The 25,408-nt window shown below is 41.6% G+C and overlaps 1 protein-coding gene across 1 annotated transcript in view; it reads left to right on the plus strand.

Moving 5' to 3' along the window:
- Positions 1-22,239, plus strand: part of FNTB (farnesyltransferase, CAAX box, subunit beta) — a 56,167-nt gene extending 33,928 nt beyond the window's left edge. The window contains exons 7-12 of the mRNA XM_090270998.1: positions 1,634-1,720; positions 6,335-6,464; positions 9,509-9,641; positions 15,861-15,972; positions 16,874-16,988; positions 20,754-22,239. Coding sequence (XP_090127124.1) covers positions 1,634-1,720; positions 6,335-6,464; positions 9,509-9,641; positions 15,861-15,972; positions 16,874-16,988; positions 20,754-20,885 — 709 coding nt within the window. The 3' untranslated portion in view covers positions 20,886-22,239. The remainder of the gene's footprint in view (positions 1-1,633; positions 1,721-6,334; positions 6,465-9,508; positions 9,642-15,860; positions 15,973-16,873; positions 16,989-20,753) is intronic.
- The last annotated feature ends 3,169 nt before the right edge of the window (positions 22,240-25,408 follow it).

Raw genomic sequence — 25,408 nt, forward strand, 5'->3', positions numbered from 1 at the left:
CCTGAAATCTTAAGAAGCCCAGAGTTTATTTTAAGGGCAGTAGGAAGCCACAGACAAATTTTAAGTAGGGAGTGATATAATCCGACTGTATGTGATGTAATCTGTATGTTATTAGTTCCCCAGTTGCAATGAGTAACTAGTAGTAGTATTTTAGTAAGTCTTTTGGTTTCAGGGCTGAAGGGAGAAAGACCAGACAGGAGATTGATCCAGGTCATGGTGACTTGGATTTAGGTAATAGCAGCGTGGATGGAGAGCAGTGGACAAATTTGAGAGATGTGATGACTGGATGGAGGGAGTGAGGAAAAAACTGTACCGAAAAGGTGTATTTTTGTTCCCTCCCCATCTCAGTGTGAGATCTAGGACTAGTCAGTGGCTTTTCCCATCACGTCTCAGTTCTTCCATTTATAAGAGGTGAACTGTGTTTTCAGCCTCCTCCCTACCTCAGAGGTTATAGTAGGATTCAAGAGCAAATATTTTTGAACCTTCTTGAGAGGCTCGAGAACTGAAGGAAATTAGATCAGACCTTCGAAGTCAGCTTTTGGTAGATGGTAACATTTGGCACATAGGACTCTTGCATGCTTCCGATGCCTGCTGGCATAACTCGGCCTCTGCTGTGCCTTTGGCCCGCGTGAACAGGCTGTACAAATGCTTGGGGGATAATAATGCTCGCAGCTTCTGCAGAGATTTCTTTGCAATGTCTCAGTAAGTTTGAGTATTATGAATAATATGGAAACTAGACCCTTCTCATTCCTCCCTTTTATAATTTCTTAGGAGGTCTTAGAAAAAGGATTTGTAAGAAGAATGTATGTCTTCAACATAAAACAGAGCTAAGCTGCTGGCTGTTTGAAAAGACGGTAGAAGGGAAGAAAAGATAGCTTGTAGACGTGTTCCGTCATAGAGGGCAAAGCGGAAATAAATGTTCTGAGAAGAGTTAGGGCTGGCAGAATCATTCCAAATCAAATAGGACAGCATTACAAAAATAAAAAGATGTGCTCTTTTTTTGCATTCAAAAGTGTGTGTGTATGTGTGTGTGTACTGGTGGGGTGCTTGAAATCAAAGGTTTTTTCCTCCCTCCAGGAGCTGAAGGAATGTATCTGAGTGGGCTTATCTAGTCCTCTCTGATCTAGGCAGCCATTAAGGTCTGGTGGCCTGCTTTGAAATGCATTTGTTGAAGAAAAAAAAAAAAAGAAGAAAGACAAGCTTTAATGTGTCCATGCCATAAATAGACAGAAATCCTGGATCTAAAACAGTACTGACATCTGAATGAGTGAGCATTATCAGAAATACCTGAATGACACCATGGAATTTTGGGAACCCTTATCGGTCTTTGAAAGAAAAGCTGAATTCACTTCTGACATGAATGGATATGGCTGTTGTTTGCTCTGATGTAGACTTGACCATGTGGAGGTAGGGAGAATAGAATGTCATGTTCTTTCACTGAAGCCATGCTGTGAGCAACTCTATCCAAATAGAATGTCAAACCTCTCAGTTGGAGACTGAGGAGGACTGACCCTGTGCCAAGAGTGAGGACAGGAGGTGATTACAGCTTACTAGGCAAAAGGAGCTCAGTGAGCCTTATTTAGGCTCTTCCTCAAAGCTTAACACTTTCCCCTCTATTTCTGTCCTTTTTCAGAAGTGCGTACTGTGCTGCGTCGGTAGCTTCTCTGACCAACATCATCACTCCAGACCTCTTCGAGGGCACTGCTGAATGGATAGCAAGGTGAGAGAAGCTGGGATTTGTCTTGACCTCTTAGACAGCTGTGGTCAAACTCTTCTGAAAAATAAAGAAAATGAAAAAAAGACCGAAAGGGAAAAATAAAATTACAAGAGATGTATTGGGGTTATAGCATTGTGAGTTTCAAAATTACCTTAGAAAGTCTCCCCCCCAAACTTTCTTTAATGTTGTATTACAGTTTAGATTGGCAAGGGTCAAAAAACTTAGACAGTAATGGTGAGAGTCTAAGTGGATGTATCCATTTTGGAGAGCAATTTGGTAATATCTCTAAGTGACCCTTGCTGATGACCCAATAATTCCACTGGTGCAGAAACTCACACAGATGCATGAAAGAGACAGACAAAAAGCCGGAAACAGGTTAAATGTTCATAAGCATGACATGGACAAGTAAGTCTTGTTAGAGGCACATTGGAATATAATATAGTCTTTAAAATGAATGAATGAAAGCTACATGGATCAATATGAAGAAATTTCAAAGCTCTCATTTAAAATCAAAGGACAGATAAAGAGCTTCCCAGACAAGAAAAGGCTAAAGGAGTTCATCCCCAAATCAGTATTATGTGAAATGTTCAAGGGTCTTCTTTCAGAAGAAGGAAAACAAAGATATGAACAGTAAAGTGGCAATAAATACATATCTATCAACAGTTGAATCTAAAAATCAAAATAAAAGAGCAAGCAGAACAGAAACAGACTCATAGATACAGAGAACATTTTGAGGGTTCCAGATGGGAAGCGGGTTGGAGGGCTGGGTGAAAAAGGTGAGGGGGTTAAGAAGTGCAAATTGGTGGTTGCAGAATAGCCACGGGGGTGTAAGTACAGCGTGGGAAATGCAGTCAATAGTATTGTAATAACTATATACGGTGTCAGATGGATATGAGATTTATTGGATGATCACTTAGTAAGTTATGTAGTGTCTAATCACTGTGGTCTACACCTGAAACTAATATAATAGTGTATGTCAACTGTAATTGAGAAATAAAAATGATTTAAAAATGAACAAGAACTATATGCATCAACATGGACAAATCTCAACCATGTTGAATAAAGAAAAGGGGGATGTTAAAACATGCCCATCAGGATATTTACTTAAAATGTAAAAATATGCAAAACAGTTCCATGTTGTTTATGGAAAGAATTACATATAATGATATAAAAACATGCATGGGAAAGATAAACACCAAATTCAAGGTGTTGGTTACATCTAGGAAGAGAACAATGGAAGCAAGATCAGGGGAGGTCCACACATCTCCACTGAAGACTTTAACTGTATCTGTAATGATTTATTTCTTTAAAACATTTTTAAAAAACGCTGAAATGTACATGGTTAAATTAAAGGTAGGTGTTAGATACATGTGTGTTCTATATATTATTTCCTATACTTTCCTGGATGCTTCAAATAAGGAAAACAAAATGTATAGTAGGTACATAGGCATATTATGGAAAAATAGACTGTATTGGTTTTATTTTTTTTTACATTTTTATTTTTATCAAAATATATGTATTACAATGAAAATGTAATTTACAGCTAAACCAGATGATATACTATGATGATATCAATTTTTTGGTATAACTTTAATTTTCTTAGACTTAATCATTACCTCTTTTTAAAAATGCATGTATCATGAACTCATTTTCAACTTTTCTGCCAGAACTATAAAATTACTCTCAGTACAGTCAAACACTTCAGGTAATATATTGATTCTCTTTTATGGTTGTGTATTTGTGGTCGTGTATGTGCACACACATGTGTGTGTTTCGAGTTATCCTACCTGGAGCCCTCTGCCTACTGCTTCTGTCTGAACAGATTGCGCTCAGCTTGCTGCAGTGGCGTCCAGACGCTTCCTTTCAGCAGGAACTGCACTTCACGTCTCTCCTTTGCGGAAGCTCTCGCCTCCTTTCTCTTGGTTTACTGACTCATTTTAATGAAGCACATATTCCAGTAGAGCCTCCAAAAGAGCATTTGGGTGATGCATTTAAAATTTTTTTAAAATTAAATTTATTGGTTATGGTGATACATTTTTAAAAATTTTACATGTATCTCTATTCTGGTCTCACATTTGATTGATAGTTTATTTGGTTTTTAAATTGGAAACTGTATAAATTATACCTCTTCAGAATTTTTAAGCATTGCTCCATTATCTTTTGGCTTCTAGTGTCAATGTTTAAAAGGCTGATAATAACAATAACCAACATTTACCGAGGATTTGGTATATGGTGCTCAATAATGGGGTAGCAATAGTTTAGAGATTGAGAGTATAGGCTTTTGAGCTGGACTGCCTGGGTTTGGTAATTTTTTATACTTTCTGTTGCTCAGTTGAAATTCCCCATCTTTTTATTCATTACAAGTATATTTTTCTTTACTTCACTGAGCTAAGTATATAATTATAGTACCTGCTGTAAAACCTTTGGTAGTTTTAACATCTAGGTATTTTGAAGTTAGGATGTCACATTTTCCTGATTCTGCACATGTCAAGTAATTTTTGGATTGTATCTCAGGCACTGTGATGTTCTGTTGTAGACAATGGATTCTGTTAGATGGCTCTAAAGAGCTGAAATACAAAGAAATCCAGTGACCGAAACTGTTTAAAGTTAAGTCTGTGTTTTCTTGCCTCCTAATGCCATGAATTCAGATCTCCTGAAAACACTCATCTTCTGCTGGGTACCTGGAGGTCTAATGGATTCCTATATAAATGTGCAACCAATCAACTTGTTTCAAATGCATCGCACTTTAAGAGGCACCTAGTGTCTCCAGTCCCTTGGCCTTTCATTGGAGCAAATCATCTTGCTTTCTGTTGCCTCCTTCCCGCTCTCTGGGCTGATTTAGGGTTCTCTAGTCTGTTGAGTCAGTTACTTCTCTCTCTCCTTTCTAGCTTTCAAATTTTATCTTCTGACTGTATTCATATTGTCTTACTTTCTCTACCTTGGTGGGTTTATCCCTTTTAAATTGCTTTACTTTTCATTTTACTGGGCTCTTGTGTTCAGTCCGTTATGTTTAGCTAGAAGACACTCCCAAAGAATGTTACTAAGTTGCTTCCATGCATGTAAAAACAAGAGGAGGGAAAGTGGAATGCATATTGTGTGCATGTGTGCGTGCGTGCATTTGTGTGTGTGTGTGCAGAGAAAGAGACTGACTGGGACACAGATACCGACAGGGGTCGTTGCTGGTGAGAGGAACTAGGAGGCCAGTGGGCAGGAGACTTACTCTTCATTGTTGATTTTTGAACTGAATTTTTTAAATTAAAAAAATTTTAAAGGGAAGTTAAGATAAAGAAAAATTTTAAGAGGTCTCTTGTGTATGTATTCTTTACTCATTAGAACATGCAAACTTGAGCTATTTCTATGCCTCACGTAGCCAAATGTACTGGACAGAAAACGTGGAGTGTGTGTTTGGGTGGTGCTTAAGGATCTGCATGGGAATGGCAGCCAGTATCTGCACTGTGATCTCTCTGGGCCTGCGGCACCTCTCAGAAAGGTCTGTGAGTTCCCAAGATGCCCAGCCTCAAGGAGAGGTACCTGGAAGACAGGAGGTATTACTGCTCCCTTTCTGTCCCACCTGGAAGTTCTACCAGCTCTTGGATTGAATGCTCATCCACCTGTGCACTCTATATGTATACTTTCAGATCATTGGAATTCTCTGTTGTTACATGCAAATATACTGAAAATTTCTTTATTTCACAGATAAAGCATGTTTGTTAAAGCAAAAAGAAGAAAGTCTAAACCATTTGTAATCCACTACCAACACCTCCTTTGGTGTATATCTTTCTAGAATTCAAGAGTAATCGTATAGCACATTATCATTTAAAAACTTTTGCATGTAATATATTTGGAATGTCTTTAAATTTATTTCTATAGCATTTTAAATGACTGTAGTATTCTGTTGTACAGATATACCATAATTTTATATAGCTAGTCCTTTACTTTTGAGCTTCTGTGTTGTTTCTAATATTTTACTGTTATAAATGGGAATATAGTAAACATTCCTATAATTTGATCTTTGGAAACATTCTTTTTTTGTAGGATTACTTCCTAGAAAAGGCCTATCTTTCTGGGCCAAAGATTATGCATGTTTTAATTACTAGGAAATATACTCTTAATATATAGTCTAACTTAAAATAATAATGTAATAATCATAAATGAGTAATTTAAAGATATAGAAAATTATAATTAAAAAATAAGTTTATTTTGAACAGTTATAAAGGTATATGTGTTTACTATAGAAACTCTTGAAAACACAGGAAAATAAAGGGGAAAAATATTAGCAATAAACCTGTACTAAAAGATAACCAGAATTAGCAATTATTTTTCAATTTTATTTTAACCAATAGTAATCATATTACATGTATGATTTTATAACTTTTTTCCAAAAAGTAATTACTTGAGGTATGTGTTATGTAAGTAGACTATTTCTGAGTTTCCTTTTATTTTTCTTTTGAGGAAAGGCATTTCCAAAAGTTAATTCATACTTGTGATGGTTTATGCCTTTATGTGAGTGAATACCTTATTTGCCACCCAGGGTTCTACATTTGTGCCCATCTGTTCAGCCTGGCCACTCATAGGTTGACCCTGACCCCGCAATCTCTTTTCCCAATCTTCTCCTAGGTGTCAGAATTGGGAAGGGGGAATTGGCGGGGTGCCAGGGATGGAAGCCCATGGTGGTTATACTTTCTGTGGCCTGGCTGCACTGGTCATCCTCAAGAAGGAACGTTTCTTAAACTTAAAGAACTTGTTGGTAAGTGTTGATCCATCTTCCTCCCAGACCCCAGGCCCCCAGTGATGGGACTCCTCAGGCTTTGGGGAAGCATGGCTGTGGGAGGGGCTCACAGAGCTCCTGCCTGGAGCTGGTGAACCAGGAGCGCAATAGTGAAGCTTTTCATAGAGTTGCTAGAGCGCTCACACTGTTCTGAGAAAGTTGAAGGAGTGAACATCTGCTCTCAGTTTCAGCTCCCTTCTTCCTGCCTTTCTATCTTCCTGCTCTGAACTTTCTGCATAGTGCGTTAGGCCAACTCCAGAGTTTTCCTGAGTCCCTCAGACATCTGGTGTAAGCCAGAGTACCTTCCTCAGACTTCCAAGAAAAATGTAGCTTCAGTCTCTTAAAATTAGGGGTTAGTATGTGTCTTAGAATATCCTAAGAGAACAAGTTATGAGAAGAGCTTTGAGGCATTTTGAGCCAACCTTTTATATCCTACCGTGATGTGAACTTTTAGTAACTATATTTAAATTTGCTGGGCAGAGCTGGGTAATTGCATTGAGCAGCTGACCCAAACATTTATGTCTGGACTCCAAGCTCCTGACCAATACTCAGAATGAACTCAGAAAACTGTCAGCTTTAAGGGGGTCACTAGATTATAGTTAAATTATCATTGGAGACCTAGTACACAAGCACATCCCCTCCCCCCACAGCCACCCAGGAGATGTCTTTGGGAAGCATGCACTCCCTGACTATGACCTTAAAGCAAACCAGGTGCAATTGGCATTCATCTTTTCTCTCCAAGTTTAGATGTGAGGCTCCTAATCATAGGAATTGGCATGAGACCCATCATGAGCTTCCTAGAGAGTTTCTGTTCTACTCTGTAGAGATATGACCAGAAGCTTTTTGTCTACATCGTTAGGAAGCTTCCTTTAACATCCTCTTTTTGAAGGTTGTTCAAAGCTTGAAGGTTCATGCTGAAATGGCAAACTTTGTGCACTGGACTCTGAAATTCACTAAAATATGATTACTAATAAGGCATGAAACACAAAAGTTTTATCTCCCACCATGACCAGGGTGGCTTAGTTGGTTGGGCATTGTCCTGCAAAGCTCAAGTTTGCTGGTTTGATTCCCAGTCAGGGCACATGCCTGGGTTGTGGGTTTGGTCCCCAGATGGGGTGCTTGAGAGGCAACCAATCAATGTTTCTCTCTCTCTCTCACATCAATATTTCTCTTTCTCCCTTCCTTCCCCTGTCTCTAAAAATAAATAAATAATATCTTTTAAAAAGTTCTACCTCCCAGGCAGAAATAAAGAATATAATTAGCAATTGCCTCACTTACAAAGACAATATTCTAGATTCGAATCCTGTCTCTATACTTCATAGCCATGTAACCTTAGGAAAATTGTCTAATCTGTCTTAGCTTCAATTTTTTCCCCCATATAAGATAGAGATAATAGGAGGTTAGAGGAAAGAATATATATAAATAGCCTGGCACATGGTATGTGCTCAATTACTGTTACTATCTTCTTACCTGAACTACTCTCTCCCCTGCATTTGCTTTGGGAGAACTAGGGCCCATTTCTGAAGGATTTTATATAGTTAACATAATGAACCCATAGGCTTAGACACTGGAAAAAATTAATTTATCTTGCTTAAAAACACTTAATATATGGGGTAAGTAAAAATGAAGCATGGACTTCCCACAATAGTCCTATTATCTTTTTTTTTTTTAAGATTTTATTTATTTTTAGAGAGAGGTAGAGAAACATCAATGTGTGGTTGCCTCTCACGCACCCCTAATCGGGGATCTGGCCTGCAACCCAGGCATGTGCCCTTACTGGGGATCGAACCAGCAACCCTTTCATTCTCAGGCCAGTGCTCAATCCACTGAGCCACACCAGCCAGGGCTATCTTTTTTCTTGAGTGATGCATCGCTTACTTTCATTAAATGGTATCAGCCCCCAAGCTTTGGTTTATTTAAGACTGGGGATAAATTAGTGCCTACGTCTGCAGTGCAATTATTTTTTTGTCTTTTAAGAATTTGGGATTGTGACTCTCTGGGTGAGCATTGTCTTAAGGAGAGATATAATCTAAACCCTACAACCATTTACTTAAAGGAGGGCTGGAACCTGTTCCCCCCTTTCTGCAAGGGTCCTGTGTAGCTACTTTCAGGAACTCAGCCCAGTAAGAATCTAGGTGCCAGGGAAATGCCCTACTCTGTACTGTCCAGTTACCAAGGCAGCTCTGGAAGTCCATGGCTGGTGGTTGCAACTGCCTGGCAGGGCTGAGAGGGAAGTGGGAATGTCATTATCTGCTCAGCCAGTTGGTTCTGCTCCTCCCAGGGGCCCAACCCATGACCTGTGACTATCTTGGTCTTAGTAGTAGAGTGTGTTTAGAAAACTTGGAGATAAGCTAGAGATGCTAATATCATGTGTGACCACTGAGTGACATCAAGAGCCATTTTACAGGTCCAAAGTAAAAGGTTTTCTTCTCCTAGCCAACCATAGGTTCCCTGGAGAGAGGCCTGACTGGACAGAGCCATCATTGGCCATCAGAACTAATGGCTACTGCTTCCAGCCTGCGAGTGACTTGCTTAGAGACGTGGGATGAGTTTCCTTAGGAGCCAAGTAGAAGTCAGAAAGAGTTTGAGATCATTTGATGAGATGTAGCGCAAAATTCCTGCTTCTAATAAACTTCCCTGAGCAGGGAAAGTGATTAGAAATGAGCTCTTGGTGGACTTGCCTTAAATTTCCTAGTGAAGCCCTGTTCATTAGGAGACACTTGCAGGTCTCCTTACAAGCCAGCTTGGCCTCTTCATTCTCTCGGCACTGGAACCCATATGGAACCTGGGAAAAGCGGGTCAATGCTGGTTGCCTCCGAAGGGAAGGGTCCGCTTACATGCTGCACTGGAGGTCTGGCAGGGAGGGGAGGGAGGTAAGAAGCCAAAGCCCTAGAACTCTGAGCACCGGCAAGCCGAGAGATGGGAGCCCTCCCTCCCCAGATCAGCCTCTGGAGAACTTGACTCGCTGGAGTTTGTGTCCATTTTAGATGACAGCTGCCTCTCCCTCTTTGTCTTCTTCTCAGCAATGGGTGACAAGCCGGCAGATGCGGTTTGAAGGTGGGTTTCAGGGCCGCTGTAACAAGCTGGTGGATGGCTGCTACTCCTTCTGGCAGGCAGGGCTCCTGCCCCTCCTCCACCGTGCGCTGCATGCTCAAGGTGAGCCGGGCCTGCTGCGGGGGCAGGGGGCTAGATGACTTCCCTCTGCTGCTGACAGGTCAGGAAGCCAGAGTGCATTTTCAGAGGGACCAGAACAGCTCTGTCTGTCCTGGATGTTAAGGTGCCAGCCTGGAACCTTCTCTTAGGCATGCATGTGCAGACTAGGAGTTAGGTCCAATGGTTTTGGGGTCATGGCTGGGAGGAGGTGGTGTCGTCGTGGGCCCCCTGTGGACTGCCACCTCAGCTGGGTGTGAAACCACAATTTCCAGTGCAGTGCTCTGAGCTGGTCATATCAGAACTGAAAACCCATGCTGTGTGCATGTGGTCACAGCAGTGACAGAAAAGGGAACTAGATCAGGGGGCAGAGGACCAGGACCCCCAGAGAAAAGACCCACCGTGTCTGTCTGGCTGCATAATTGCCTCCATAAGAAATGTTGCATTTTAAAACATTAAAAAACTCAAAATGGAAGTTTATTCCACCTGCACTGATCAAGTGGAGAGACCTATGTTCTTTCCCGTGGCCTCTCAAACGGGTGTGCAGAACCAAAGCATAGTAAGCAAAGCTTCTGGGACTGTCCCCGTATTATCTCTTGACATCTCAGGGCACGTGCTGCCTCCTGATTATCTTTCCATTTATTTTGTGAGAGAACAGGATGTTTCTGAGGAAGCCAGTTGGGGGGCGGCGGGGTGGGGGACGTGGGGCATGGCTGCTCTGCTTGGTGCTGATCTGTACTTGCAGTGAGATCCCTTGACCTGGGGGAAGCTTTTCTTTGGACTTTGTAGTTGGATAATCAATTGCTCCAATGTAGACGATGAGATTCTTTCCTACTGCCTACCCCACCTCCACCTCTCTCTCTCTCTCTCTCTCTCTCTCTCTCTCTCTCTCTCTCTCTCTCGTTTGGCTGTTCTTTCTGAGCCCCTTTCTTTCATCTCTTTGTGTCATTTGGGTTGTAGCCACTTTTGAGACTGAACTGAAGTAAACAGAGCCTCTGTCTCCTCCTCCCTTTCTCCCTGTCTCAGTCTGTCCTGAGAGTCCTTGGCCTGGGGCTGGGCTTTCTGTCTCAGGGCATAAAGACTTACAAGCCCCCTGACTCTGGAGCCCACCCTGTCTCTGGCTTGACCACTATAGTGGGGAAGTCAGGAATTCCCCTAGAGTCCAACATTTTCAAAACAGAAATAACATGGTTTTAGTGATCTTTTTATTGGACCTGGTGAGATGGAGCCCCTGGTAAAATCGTCCGTCTTTCACAAGCCTGTCCCTGGCAGGATAAGATGCAGTTGTCCTGTGGCTGCCAGAAAAATGCAGAGAGAGCTGTAACAGGAGCGGTACCTGCCAGAGTTGCCGAGGGCGGCCTGGGTGGACACTTGGTTTATTGTAGCACAAGTTCTGGAGGACTTGTCACATTCAAAGCTTGCCTGTGGAAAAGGTTGCCTGTGACTCGGTGCTTCAGCTTTTCTCACTGCCTGGGAGAAGGCCTGTCCTGGGCCTGACACCCACCTCTCTCGGAAACCGTGGGCTTGGACCCAGCAGGGTCTGGGAAGAAGGGAAGTGTTTTGAACAGTGAGCAAAATCCTGACGTTGGGGGTCAAAAGGAGATGCAGTATAGAAAGACATTTAGACTATACTGTCATGAAAATTAGTTTTCAAGTCAGTATGCATATAATTCCAGTTTTCGTGAAGAGTATCTGGGTTGTGAAATGAGAGGTGATGTTTGTTTTCTTTCTTTTTTATTTGTGTTTTCTAATTTTTCTACAATTACTTTGTATTTCTTATATAAAGAAAAACAACAAAAGTTATTTTACAAAAGAAGGGGAATTATTTAAACAAAACAAGTAGCAAGGTGGGAAAAATATTTGTGACAAATGACAAAGGGCTAATGTCTTTAGTTTGAGAAAGTCATCTAAATCATTAAGAAACAACTAAACCATCTGGTTGAAAACAGGCAAAGGATCTGAACAGACAGATTCAAAACAGACAGAAAAAGGACTGCTATTATTATTACTTCTACTACTGCTGCTACTGTGGCAGCTGAGACTTGCCAAGCGCTCGCCATGCCAGGGGCTGAACTGAGTGTTTCACATGTATTTTCTCATAGGGCCCTCAGAACAACCTTTTAAAATAGTTACTATTGTTATTCCCATTTTACAGAGGAGGAAACAGTGCATTGAGGATAAGTGGCTTGCTTTTTAAATACCTGATTGCTACCTGCAACAGTATCAGAGCCCTGCTTGTATCCACCACAGATGGCCATTAATCAAATGAAAAGGTGATAAAGAAATGCAAATAAACAGTGGGGCACTATTCGTTTTTGCTATCAGATTGACAGAGATTAGAAAGCTTGATGCCCTATGTTGGGGAGAGTGTGGAAAAACAGGCACTTTTGTCATGGTAGTAGGGGCAGATATAGATGCATCCTTTTTTGGAGGGTAGTTTAGAGACAACTGTTTAAATTATTTGAACCTAGCAAGTACACTCCCAGAGCATTACCTGCAGAGATATTAGCAAAGGATGTGTATTGGAGTTTTTAGTTTTTAAAAAAAAATCCTCACCCGAGGACGTTTTTTCATTGCTCTTAGAGAGTAAGGGAGAAAGAGAAACATCAATGCAAAAGCGAAGCATCGCTCGGTCACTTTCTGTACGCTCCTGGACTGGGGACCGAACCCGCAACCCAGTCATGCACCCTGACCAGGGATTGCACCTGAAACCTTTCAGTTATGAAACAGTGCTCCGACCAACTGAGCCACACTGCCAGGGCTGAAGTGAAGTTTTAATAGCAAACAACTCACTGCCCATCAAAAGGTCAAAAGTTAAATAAGTCACGATCTGTCCATACAGTGGCTGTGTACAATGGGCTGATGTTGAGAGCTCTCCAGGACACAACTGAAAGTATGAAAGGCCAGGCCTAGAGCTGTCTGTCTGTGTTTGCACACAGGCTGACATCCACGCAGCTTTCCCTGGAAGCAGACACAAAGCCCTTTTAACAGCGGGTGCCTCTGGGAGAGGAGAGGAAACAGAGGGAAGGGACTTCCTTCTTAAATTTTCTATCCTCTGCCTTTTCTTTTTTTTCCATGTGCATTACTGTTTTTATTTTAGTAAATGAATAAATACACGTTTAAAAGGCAGTGAGCATATGGCTAACTAAAAAGATAACAAGGGACTGACACACTGATGCACATGAACCCAGGCTGGGCCCTGGCTCTGCAAGTGGCTGTCAGTGTTCCCTGCGGGTGCATTCCTTAATGCGTGCAGAAGTGTTTGAGGAGAAGCATGAGTTATTATTAGTATCTTAGAAATATCAGATGCTGACCAAATCAGTGAGTTATTTTGTATTTGTGGAAGAATAAGAAAAGCAGCAGGCCTGCAAGTTCCTGTCTGGATTTGTAGTTACTAGTTGCTTGTTTGTTCTTTGGGACATACCCCAGGCCTGTATTTGTCCACTTGTGAAATTGAGCTACATGTGGCCACACCTGTCTCTTACTGTTTGGAAAAAAAAAACAACTTTTGATTTCTTAGATAAAAGGAAACTTTGAAATGCAAAATGGCATTATAACGAGGATCTATAATTTAAGGGAGAGGTCTGAAGGATGTGAAAGCTGATTCCGGTGCACAGCTATGGCCCTGTAATCATACGCCCCTTCATCTCTGTGATTCTGTGTGCCAGTGTGCAAATTCAAGGTCTCTGGAAGTTCCCTGTCAAGATTAGGAACTTGGAGCTTTAAGACTTCAATAATGTAGGAGGTAACTGAAGCACTCTGTAATCTATTTAATAGTAAACATAGCATTTTCTTTTCAGATTATAATTTTTGTGATGGGTTATCATTTACCTTATAATAAGTCTCTTATTTCTCATAGGATATGAAATAAAGGTATGTTTTGTACAGATGTTTAATGCTGTTATCCTAGAGTTGCATAAATATGCTTTTAAAAATAACAGCTTTCTTGAGATACAATTCACAAACCACATGATTCACTCATGTAAAGTATACAATTTGATGGCTTTTAGTGTATACACAGAATTGTGCAACCATCATCATAATCAGTGTTAAGAGTTTTGATCAAACCCTGCCTCCCACCAAGAATCCCCATACCCATTAAATATGCTTCTTTAAAGAAGAAATTACAAAGGTAAAATCAACAGTGTGATTATAGCATATGGGTTTTATATGTACATGTGTAATTTCTTTAAAACACATATACCCAAACAAAGTGGAAATATGCATAGCATATGGGTAAATATAATAGAAAGCGAGATTGGTAAAACTGCTTCTTGGAGCTCAGAAGACAAAGGATCAACAGATACTCTCAAAAAGAAATGCAATTAGTAAACAAAAGTTACAGGACAGTGTCACCTAATTAGTAATCAAAGGCATGCAAATCAAATGATCAGATACTGTTTCTTTTTAATATTTTAAATGCTGATTTTTTTTTTTTAAGTAAGCAATGCTGGAGGTAACACAGGAACATCTTAAATTTTGCTGCCAGCTATATAAATTCTTAAAGTAGTTTATCAGTATCTATTAAAAGCCTTAAAAATGCTTATTTCCCTCAAATGAATAATTCCACTCCTGTGACTCTATTGGAAGAAAATAATCCTAACATAGAGAAGGCTCCCAGAGATGTGGATTACAACATTTTTTAATAACTGCAAGGAACTGGAAACAACCACGGAAATATGTAAAAGGAGAGATAGGGTGCAGTCCCATCATAGGTGTGTGTATCTTCTACCAAGTCTGCTGTGCTCAGAGGTGGGGAAAGAAGAAGAGGGAAGTAATTAAAATAGTGCGAGTGCTTCAGTGCGTCATCCTCCTCACATGGAGGGAGCCTGAGACGTGGACCTGAGGGCGCTCTCCTTGCGCTGGGCTCAGTTCCTGTGCGCCTCGTCTACTGTGAGCGACTCAGGGCTGAGCGTGACTTGGCTGTTGAAGAGGAGTAGTTTTGTACATGACCCCAAATGTCAGCCAAGCACTGCCCGGCAGCTAGTGCTCAAACCAGAAAGAGTGATCCCTTTCCGACTGCCCCATCTCTTAATCTCTCATTTAAGAAATCTAAAAGTTATTTTTTGTGTGTATTTTATATATATACATACATATATATCCCACAGTTAAATATTTTCTTACCTATTCTCTTTATATAGTGCATTTACTGTAAACATTGACAAATTTTTACCATAGGCGATTCTATACTCATATATGTGACAGTTTTGGCCCAGTGCCTATATTAATAGTTACCTTGTACATCCACATAATGAAATTCTATGTGGCTCTTCAGAATGATGGGTATGAAGATTATGTAGCAGAAGAGGAAAGTTTATATCTATAGTGTTAAATGAAAAACTTAAGATATTGTGCAAAAGTACAATATTATATAGAAAATTGCTTATAGACAAAAAAAAAAAAAAAAAAAAAGAAAAACTGGAAGAAAGGAAAAATAGCTTTCAGTTGCCACTTCAGTTTGCTATTTTTGTAGCCTAGGTATCAAAGTATAAAATTGACCAAGGACTTAATGCACATCTTAAATGTGTATTTTTAAGAAATCAATCCCCACGTAAAGGGTTCTGTGCACATCGTCTCTTGGTGATTTGTCCCTCCTCCCTACTTGATGACCACGTGGCCCACAGAATCCTCTGATCATGCTGCGTGAGCTTCAGAGTACAGAAGCCAGTTGCCTGACAGTACTTCAGCATTCTTACCAGAATCGCCAGTTTCTACTTGGGCTACCATATTATATGATGCAAGAGGACAGTTCCTAGCAATGCTTCTCAGGAACATTTTTGAGCCAAGAGAAAAGTTGGAGAATTTCCTTTGGAGATAGATTAAATTCAGGCTTAGAAAAATCGACAGACATTATCACCCCTGTTAAGAGTTCTCTTAGCTCATTAGAGTCTGGTTAACAAGTTTCAGAGATGAGCTACAGGAAATGTCTTAGAAGCCCAGAGTCAGGAGCTGTGGACCAGGTCAGGAGCAGTAACAGAGGTCTGGAAAGCCGAGCTAACCAACTAGTCCATGTCTGCCTCAGGTGTGGTTGAACTGGTCGTCCAATGTCATGGGTGCACTTCAAACAAAGCAAAAAGCCACTCTGCACTGCTGCTCTTTGACTCATGTCAAGGTTCAGGAGAAAGGACATGTTATGGAAAATAAAATACAAAGCAGTCACTGATACTGTGCTGGACTGTTTTTTAACCAGGCCTGGGCCTGCATTGATCCTTTGTCTTTCCACAGGTGACCCTGCCCTCAGCATGAGCCACTGGATGTTTCATCAGCAGGCCCTGCAGGAGTACATTCTTATGTGCTGCCAGTGCCCCGCTGGGGGGCTTCTGGATAAACCTGGCAAGTGAGTGCCTTCGCTCTGTGGAGGGAGGGATGGAAAGGGGACAAAGAGGTATGTACTTCAGGTCTACTCAGAGCAAGACAGCAGCAGGTGTCGACCTTTAAAAAGCTGGGGTGTCCTTTTCCACCCAGCTGCTTAGTGCTGGTGTGGCGTGGGAAGAAGCACCCCAATTCTGGAGCACTCTCTTTGAGTGCCATCAATCCTGGCACCTCCAGCTTACATGCACTCCCCTCTCCAGATAGGCAAAGAGATCGCTGGGTTGGTAGTTTTTTTTCCTCTTTTATTTTCTTTTAACCAAACTGCTTTAAATAGAATAGGATACAGGATTTAAAAACCCTTAAGTATCATAAACAGAGATTATGATTGCAACTATTACAGAACAGATTAAATATCTTTAGGTGCCAAATAAAAGAAAAAGGGAAATCAAATAAGTTCTGTTCCCTTTGCTTCTCGCCTGCCATGCATATGTGCGCTCTCACACACACCTGCTGCCGTCAGCGTCCAGGGGAAGGCCCACCTGAAGGCTGGTTCCCAGCAATTAATCAGGAAGAATTTGGCTCATTTCTAGACATTTTGGTGTTGGTTTCTTTTTTTGTTTTTGATTCTGTTTTTTAAGGAATGTATTAATTTAGTGGTAGCACTACCCAGGAGAGCCCTTTCTGGAAGACAGCTGAAAGGACTGACTCTAAAGTGACAGTTGCGGCTGTCTGGCAGGGCTGCAGGATGGGGCTTTGAAAACGCAGCTGGGGAAAACCAGGCTTCCTGGGCTGCATGAGGAAGGCAGGGTGGGACGAGTGGGTGCGTGACCTCTGAGTCCGTGTGGTTGCTTTGATGCTGGAGGCTGTGACGGGGGTGGTTGTGGGGAGCAGAGGAGTCCCTGCTCAGAGCTGCCTTGTCCTTGCAGGTCACGCGACTTCTACCACACCTGCTACTGCCTGAGCGGCCTGTCCATAGCTCAGCACTTTGGCAGCGGAGCCATGTTGCACGACGTAGTCCTGGGTGTGCCTGAAAATGCTCTGGTAAGGCAGGATAAGGACGCTTAACACCCCTTCTCCACAGGGCCCCTCAGCTGCGTGCCTCTCTCCTGAGAAGCCTTCTCAGACCACCTCTAGTAAATGAGATCTCCCAAGCGCTCTGCCGCAGCGCCTCGCTTGTGCCTTCATAGCCCTCATCATGATTTGTTTAATGTGTTTTGTCTGCTGCCCTCAAAACCCATTGGCCCTGTGCGCCTGGGGTGTTCCGCATCCTGCCCTGGAGCAGCCTGGTCTCAGGAGACGCTCGGGAGCTGGGACCTGAGTCTAACTAAGACTGTCCACCGCCCTCAGGTAACAGGGCCTGTGCAGGTTGTCATGAAATGTTTCCAACAGAAGAAACACAAATGGCCAGTGCACGGATGACGATCAGAGTAACAGCACTAGCTTTTTCAAGTCTGAACATTTTTTTCCCATTATTTGCCTCCTATACAGCCCTCTTCTGTTCTTCTCCCTCCCTCCTTCCCAGCTAACCCTATCCTGAATTTGACATTTATCACGCTTGCAGATGTTTTTGTGCTGTTACTTCAAATGCTTGTACCCCTAAACAATAGAGAGTTGTTCTGTGTTCTCAAACTTTTTACAATAGTATCTACTGTGCCGCTTACTCCACAGTACTTTTCTCACTAACCATTTATTATACTTCCAAAGTTTATCTGTGTTCCTATGTGTTGCTCTGGTTTATTCATTTTGACTACTATACAGTCTTCCTTTGTATAAAGGTACTTTTCCAGTATCTTGTTGGGTATCAGGGAGCTGATTTCAGTGTTTGCTCTTACAGTGTGGCAGTGAACATTCTGACACGAGTTTCTATGGGAGAGGCTCGCTGGGTGGGAGGAGATCCCCACCTCCATCCTCACTGGATGGCACTGAGCCTGCCCTGCGTGGCTGTGTGGTTTAGCACTCCCAGAGCCCCGAGCCGCTCCATAGTCAGACCTTTCCTTTCTGCCAGTTGGATAGATGCGAAATGGTATCACTGTTTTGTTTTGTGTTTCCCTGGTTACTGGTGAGATGGAGCATCTTTTCAAATGTTGTGTCTGTGAATTTCCTGCCAGTTCATATCGTTTTTGCTCATTTTCTTCCCGATTTGTAATTTCAATTGTTTGCCCTTCCTCATGTATTTGTGGGAGTCCTCTGCAGGTTCTTGATACTGATACTTTGTCAGTGGTGTGTGTAGTGTGAATCTCTTCCAGTTTTTTCACTTTGTTTTTAGTGGGGTTTTTTTTTTGTTGTTGTTGTTGTCGTTGTTGTTGAATAGACTATTTTAATTTTAAAGGGAAGCATTTCATTTGCTTTTTTTGGCTTTTGAGGTTTCTTTATGGGGGTGTAGGTGGTTACCTAAGACATTTTTCCCTATGCAGAGGTCATAGATACATTTCCTTCTAGACAGTTTAAACTTTTGCTTTTCCTATCCAGATTTTTAATCATCTTGGAATTGACTTTTGTCTGTGGTGAAGGTTGGATATAATTTTATCTTTTTTCCATAAGGATAACCAATTGACCAACACCGTTTATTGAAGTTTGCAACCTTTCCTACTGATGTGTATTACGTGTGTCACATACTCAGTTTCTATATATTAGGTGACTATTTCCGAACACTGTTCTGTGCCTTTGGTTTGTTTGCCTACTTGTACCGCTTAAGGAAATCTTATATACAGGTAGGCAAACAAACCCACCCACCTTGTTCTTTTCTTCAAAATTGCATTGGCTTTTCTTTGCTTTTTCCTATGAGTATAGAATCAGCTTCTCAAATTCCACCAAATACATATAATGGAATTTTTATTGGCATTGCATTAAATTTAAGATTAATGGGAGAGAACTGACTTCTCATTATTAAGGCTTCCTGTTTATGATCATACCATGTCCTTCAGTGGTCTTTTATCATTTTCTCCATAAAGAACTAGCACATCTTTTGTTACACATTTTTTTCTTAAGAAATTTATAGTTTTTGCATCTATTGTGACTGGATATTTATTTTCCCATTATATTTTGTAACTGGTGTTACTAATGTATAGAAATGCTACTGATATTTATATTTTAATTTTGTTTCCAGCAACCTTGCTGACCTTTCTCAGTAGTTAATAGTTTGTCTATAAAATCTCTAGGATTTTCCATTTTGAAAGTAATGTCATTTTCAAATAAGGACAGTTTTACCTTTTCCTTTCTGATGCTTAAGAATTTTATTTCTTGTTCTTGCCTTTTAATGGTGGCTAAGACCCCTCTAGAGTGTGGACTGAGGGTAGTAACAGAGGCCATTCCTGTCTTGCTTCTGATTGTAATGGGAAGGCTTCTATGATTTCACCACTAAGTAGGATGCTTACTGTGGGGCTTTGATAAATCCTTTCTATCAGATTAAAGATGTTTCTCTCTGTTCTTGGTTTGTTAAGTTTTTTTTTAAATTTCAATCATAATCTAGTTTTAGATTTTATTGAATGCTTTTTCTGCATCTGGTTTTTCTCCTTTAATCTAATACAGTATGTTTAATTAATAAATATTCTGATGTTAACCTTACATTCTTGGGGTAAGCCCTTCTTGGTTATAGTAATGTGTGTGTGTGTTTTATATTCTGCTGGATTCACTTTGCTAATATTTTTGGCTCAATTTTTTTTATTCTTTTCCAGTTTGTTTCAGGATAATATTATAGCCTCATAAAATTAGATGGATATCTTTCCCCTACCCTCTTTTTTCAGTCTTTGAAAAATGTTGTGTAGGTTAGAGATGATCTCTTTCTTGTAGGTTTGATAGCACTTGCCTGAGAAACCATCTAGGCCTGGTGTTTTTTGGGGGGAATGGGGATGAGAAATCATGGTACCAGAAAAAGCAATTGTTATTATTGATTTAACTTATTCACATAGATTTTAAAGAAATTCTTCTTGAATCAGTTTTGAAAATTTATATTCTATAAAATTATTCAGTCTATCTGAAGTTTTATGTTTGGCACGAAGCTGCTCACAGTATTCTTTAAAAAATTTTAAAACCTCTCCTGCAACTATGTCCCCTTCTTCATTCTCTCAAGTGGAAGAGAGTCCTGACTACTGGCCTAGGCTTGTGCCCTGTCTCAGACCTGAAGTTTCTTTTGGGTTTCTGTGATGTAGTGGAATAATACAAAAGAATTTAATATGGCCTGACACTTTTACTATGAAATAGGGTTGTGGTTCTTTTTCTTTATTATAAATGTAAATACTTGCTCATTATTGTAATAATCGGAATATATAAAAAAGCTTAAATAAGAGAATTAAAAACAATCAATCATATCACTATGCCACTCTTCCTATTTTGGTGTATGTCCAATTTTTGCTTATCCATATACATCACATCTATGAACATATTTTTAGTTTTATATATTTTTATTTTTAATTGTATCTTTTTGATTAAAATATAAACATAAAAGACTGATAAAATATTTTTCAGAAAAATGGCATTTTTCCAAGTGGTGTACCTAAAATGTTATTACCCCGAATTACACACACTGTAACTCAGAATTACAAATTTTTAAAAAGTAAGTATGCAATAATATTGTGTGTACTGTTTTCCCTATATCATTTAATATTTAAAAGCGTGTGTTTAATGGCCCCATGTACTATGAAATTTTTTTTATCAATGCCCTGTTGTTGAACATTAGGGCCTTGTGTGATAACCCTCTGTGCAAACCTCTGATGATTCCTCATGCTAAATTCTTACAAGCACATTTAATGGATCAAATTTCCGAGGACTGTCAGGGCGATTAATTGGCATCCGTTCTTCTCTTTGCAGCAGCCCACTCACCCTGTGTACAACATTGGACCGGACAAGGTGATCCAGGCCACCATGCACTTTCTGCAGAAACCAGTCCCAGGCTTCGAGGAGCATGAGGATGAGGCAACAGCAGAGCCTTCCACCAACTAGAAGACATGGGGTCCCAAGTCTCTGTGTTCACCGCAGCTCAGTGTCCACCTCTTCAGACCAAGGTTTATACGTTTCAATACATACTGCATTCTGTGCTGCACAAGGCTTGGCCACTATGGAGCGGTGATCGCCCTTTCTTGTCAAACAGATCAAAAGCAATGACTCTGGGTTTGGAGAACACAGTGGCATGGTTAAAAAAAGATTCTTTCCACTCCTGAAAAACCAAAAACCTGTCAGCACGTGAAGCATCTAAACCTATTTGGGCCAGGCCAGGGTTGTTTGGGGAAGAGTACACGCCGGGAAGAAGCAGCCCCTCCCCACCAGCTCTCCAGCCTGGACAGTTCTATTGAAACGAATGACGTCCATGAGTATGACAGCATCTACTGCTGCGATTCCCACTTGCGTGCCACCATTAAGTTGCCAGGAAAGTACCCTCCCATGGGCAAGTAAATCTGCTCCAGCCAAAAGAGGGGCTTTGGGTCCCACCAAAATGAATCTTCCAGAAAAACAAACCATGGTGTGGACTCACTAGCAAGAGCCCAAGGCTCTCACCTCCCTCCCTGGTCATTTGCAGTGGAAGAGAGCCAGGCTGGGGGAGACAGGTCTCCTTGAGTTGAGTCCCGCTTCCTTCACCCTGGAGAACTGAGCCACACATCTCTGGAAGGCCACGCTTGGTGCACGGGCAGGATTTGCTTCAGCCTCACATGTGGGAAACCAATTATAAGTGGAAAATGAAACTCAGATTCAACTCTGTGCCAGAGGAAGCAGCCCCTGAGCCCACGCCCTCACCCCACGCCATCATGTACTGTGAAAAACCCCTCTGAGGGCCTCAAGGCAGAGCCTGCAGCCCGTGGCCATTCTGCGTGTTTCCATCTTTTTTCCACCAGAGCCCCAGGCCACTCTCTTCAAAGACTGTGTTGTCTTCTCCCATCCAGAGTATTAACGCTACTAAGTCTTTCACCTTAATTTCTGACTCAGGATTTATTCCCATTCTGCCCACTCCAGGCTCAGAGAAATAAAATCAAGTGCTAGACAGGTTGGCTGCTGCTAAGGCTGGAGCCACATGGACCTGGCTGTGGGAGGGCTGATGCTGTCTGATGTGTTCAGCCTCTGATGCAAACATGGAACCCTTTCTTGGTCAGTGGGGTGTTGAGTTGGGTCATCTGTTCACTGGTACTGTCACAGCAAGTTCCGTGTTGCTGACTGGCAACATGGGCTGTGGGCAAATGAGAGCTCAGAGATGCAGCATGAAGCTCTTCTCAAAAACTGTGGCCATTTGCTGCCTCTGATTCCCTATTGCTTTGGTGTATTGGACTATGTTACCTTCTTCAAATAATAAAGGAATAACATTTTCTATGCTGTCTCTCGTTTGTGCCTGGTACTAAGAAAATTCCTTCAGAATGCTTAGTGTAGGAGTTGCAGAAGGTTGTTCATGATTGGCAGTCTCCTCCTGTGAGCGAGGTTCCATACAGCTGTGCTAGTGACTACAAAGAGGTCTGACTTGGGTTCCGCCATCACAGACCTTCTCTAGCTGAGGACACAGTGGGCCTAACAGCGAGGAGTGGGAAAAGCTATGTTTCCCAAGTTCCCTGGAGCAGTTCGCATCTGCTTTTATCCTAGCATCTGCACACTGCATTTCATGGTCTGTTTAGGTGTCTGTCTCCTCGGCATGACTATAAGCGGGGTCTGTGCTCCTGAGTCCTAAAGCAGGCATTCACAATGAGTGGGTGGGAGCACATCCTGGCCAGAGGCAGGGGGAGCTGTCACAAGGACAGGTCAGAACCCAGTGGTCACTGGGCTTTCCTCCTCATCTGGTTAGAGACCCTTTCCCAAGGAAGACCAAGAAGGTGGGTGCTCTGCAGCCTGACCCCCTCTTGACGGACGAGAAGAGGGTGTCCTCAGAAGTAGAGCATAAACTAAATCCACATCCTGGAATGTAATTCCTGCCTGGATGTTATTTTCGCCTTGCTAAAAAAGGTTTGGGCTACAAAGCAACATATTGAAATGCATCATCCCCATCACTTCAACCTTACAAGAGATTCTAAAATTCCATTCCTATCTACTATCCATGCATTGTACTAGTAGCCTTGTAAAAAAAATTAATAAACAGAAACCTCATTTAAGGTGAAGTAGGGTGAACCTCCCATCAAGATGGAGGCAAAGGTAGATAGATATACTTCGCCTCCTTGCACAACCATAAGGAGGATCACAACTAACCTCAAAACAAGAAACACCCAGAACTGCCAGAAAATTGAACTGTATGGAAGTCCAACAACCAAGGATTTAGAGAAGCCATATTCATCCAGACGGGTAGGAGGGGTGGAGACGAGGAACTGGGATGGAGAGGATGGCAGCAGGGAGGTGGCAGCCAGCAGAATGGGCGGTCCCATATTCACATGCAGTGGATAAAAATCAGGAATGGTACCTTGGGAGTGAGCGATTCCAGCCCCTGGCCAGATCGCACAGGCCAGGGTTCCAGTGCCAGGAAAATAAAACCTCATAACTTCTGGCTGTAAAAATCAGTGGGGGTTGAGGTGGTGGAAGAAACTGCCAATCTTTCAGGAGACTCCATTTAAAGGGCCTACACAGTCCTAGGATGTACTCAAACCCACCCACCCTGGGAACCACTACCAGGGCAACAGCTAGCAGGCTGCCAGTTGCATACGGGAAGGCGCTTAAGTGAATGGAAATGGGGTGAGACTGAGCAAGCCTCCAGCAGCCAGGCAGCAGCACTGTCCTGTCTCCAACCCCTCCCCAACATACAGAGCCACAAAGTGGTGAAGCAGGTTGCCCTGCCCTGGCAATTACCTAAGGCTTTGCCCCATAAAACTTAACAGGTGTGTTAAGACAGGGAGTCAAAGCAGCTCTGCCTAGTACACAGAAACAAACATAGGGAGGCTGCCAAGTTGAGGAGACAAAGAAATACGGTTCAAATGAAAGAACAGAACAAAATCCCAGAAAAAGAACTAAACAGAATGGAGATAGCCAACCTATCAGATGCAGCATTCAAAACACTGGTGATCAGGATGCTCAGAGGACACAGTACAGCAAAAGCATAAGAGAAGAAATGAAGGTTACAGTAAGTGAAATTTTTACAAAATCCATAGTGAGCCAACAGTGAAGGGAAGAAAGCTGGGGTTCAAATCAACGATTAGAAACATAAGGCAGAAACAAATATTCGACCAGAACAGAGTGAAGGAACAATAATTCAAAAAAATGAGAGAATAAGAAGACTCAGACATTTCCAAAAGTACCAACATCCTAATCAAAGGGATGCCAGGAGAAGAGGAAGAGCAAGAAATTGAAAACTTATTTGAAAAAATAATGAAAGAAAACTTCCTTAATTTGGCAAAGGAAAAAGTCCAGGAAGCACAGAGAGTCCCAGACAAGTTGGACCCAAAGAGGACCACATTAAAACATCATAATTAAATTGCCAAAGGTTAAAGATAAAGAGAGAATCTTAAAAGCAGCAAGAGAAAAGCAGAGTTACCTACAAAGGAGTTCCCATAAGACTATCAGCTGATTTCTCAGAAGAAACACTGCAGACAAGAATGAACTGGCAAGAAATACTCGAAGTCATGAAAAGCAAGGACCTACAACCTAGATTACTCTATCCAGCAAAGCTATCATTTAGAATGGAAGGGCAGATAAAGTGCTTCCCGGACAAGGTAAAGCTAAAGGAGTTAATCATCACCAAGCCCTTATTATATAAAAGGGACTTATTTTAAAAAAAAAATGATCAAAACTATGAGCATTAAAATGACAACAAACTTACAACTATCAACAACTGAATCTAAAAAACAAAAACAAACTAAGCAAAGAACTAGAACAGGAACAGAATCATAGATACGGAGATCATATGGAGGGTTATTAGCTGTGAGGGGGAAGGGGGAGATTGTGGGAAAAGGTACAGGGATTAAGAAGCATAACTGGCAGGTACAGAATAGACAGGGGAATGCTAAGAATAGTATAGAAAATGGAGAAGCCAAAGAACTTGTATCAATGACCCATGGACATGAGCCAAGGGTGTGTGTGTGTGTACTGCAGGAGCAAAAGGGGGTACCAGGTGGAGAGGGGCAAAGGGGAAAATTTGGGACAACTGTAATAGCATAATCAATACAATATACTTTAAAAAATAAAAAATAAAATACTACTAATTGTACAACAACAAAAATAAAGTGAAGTAGGGTTATCAGAAGTGGGTGCTCTCATGCCCTATGTGGTGCGCATAGCACAAGGGGGAAACTAACAACCCTTCCCAACTTCCTTTTCCCTCTATAAGAGAATTTCCTCTTCTTTGTTTTAGCCAATTTGACATGCAGGTGGCTTGCCAGTCTTGTTGTCTTGTTGGTCTTGTCCCCACAGGAATATAATTCCTTGTTATTCCCAAATAAACCCATTTTGCTGGATAAATATCTGTCTGACTTTTTGTTTACAGTCAACAGCCCCAAGGTATTCTGAGATTAATTGCAGTAATAATTGGTGTGGTGAAGAGACAGGAGGGATTGCTCAGTGTGAGCTGG

Source organism: Furipterus horrens, unplaced genomic scaffold, assembly GCF_987537825.1.
Source record: "Furipterus horrens unplaced genomic scaffold, mFurHor1.1.pri manual_scaffold_3, whole genome shotgun sequence".
Taxonomy (NCBI): Eukaryota; Metazoa; Chordata; class Mammalia; order Chiroptera; family Furipteridae; genus Furipterus; species Furipterus horrens.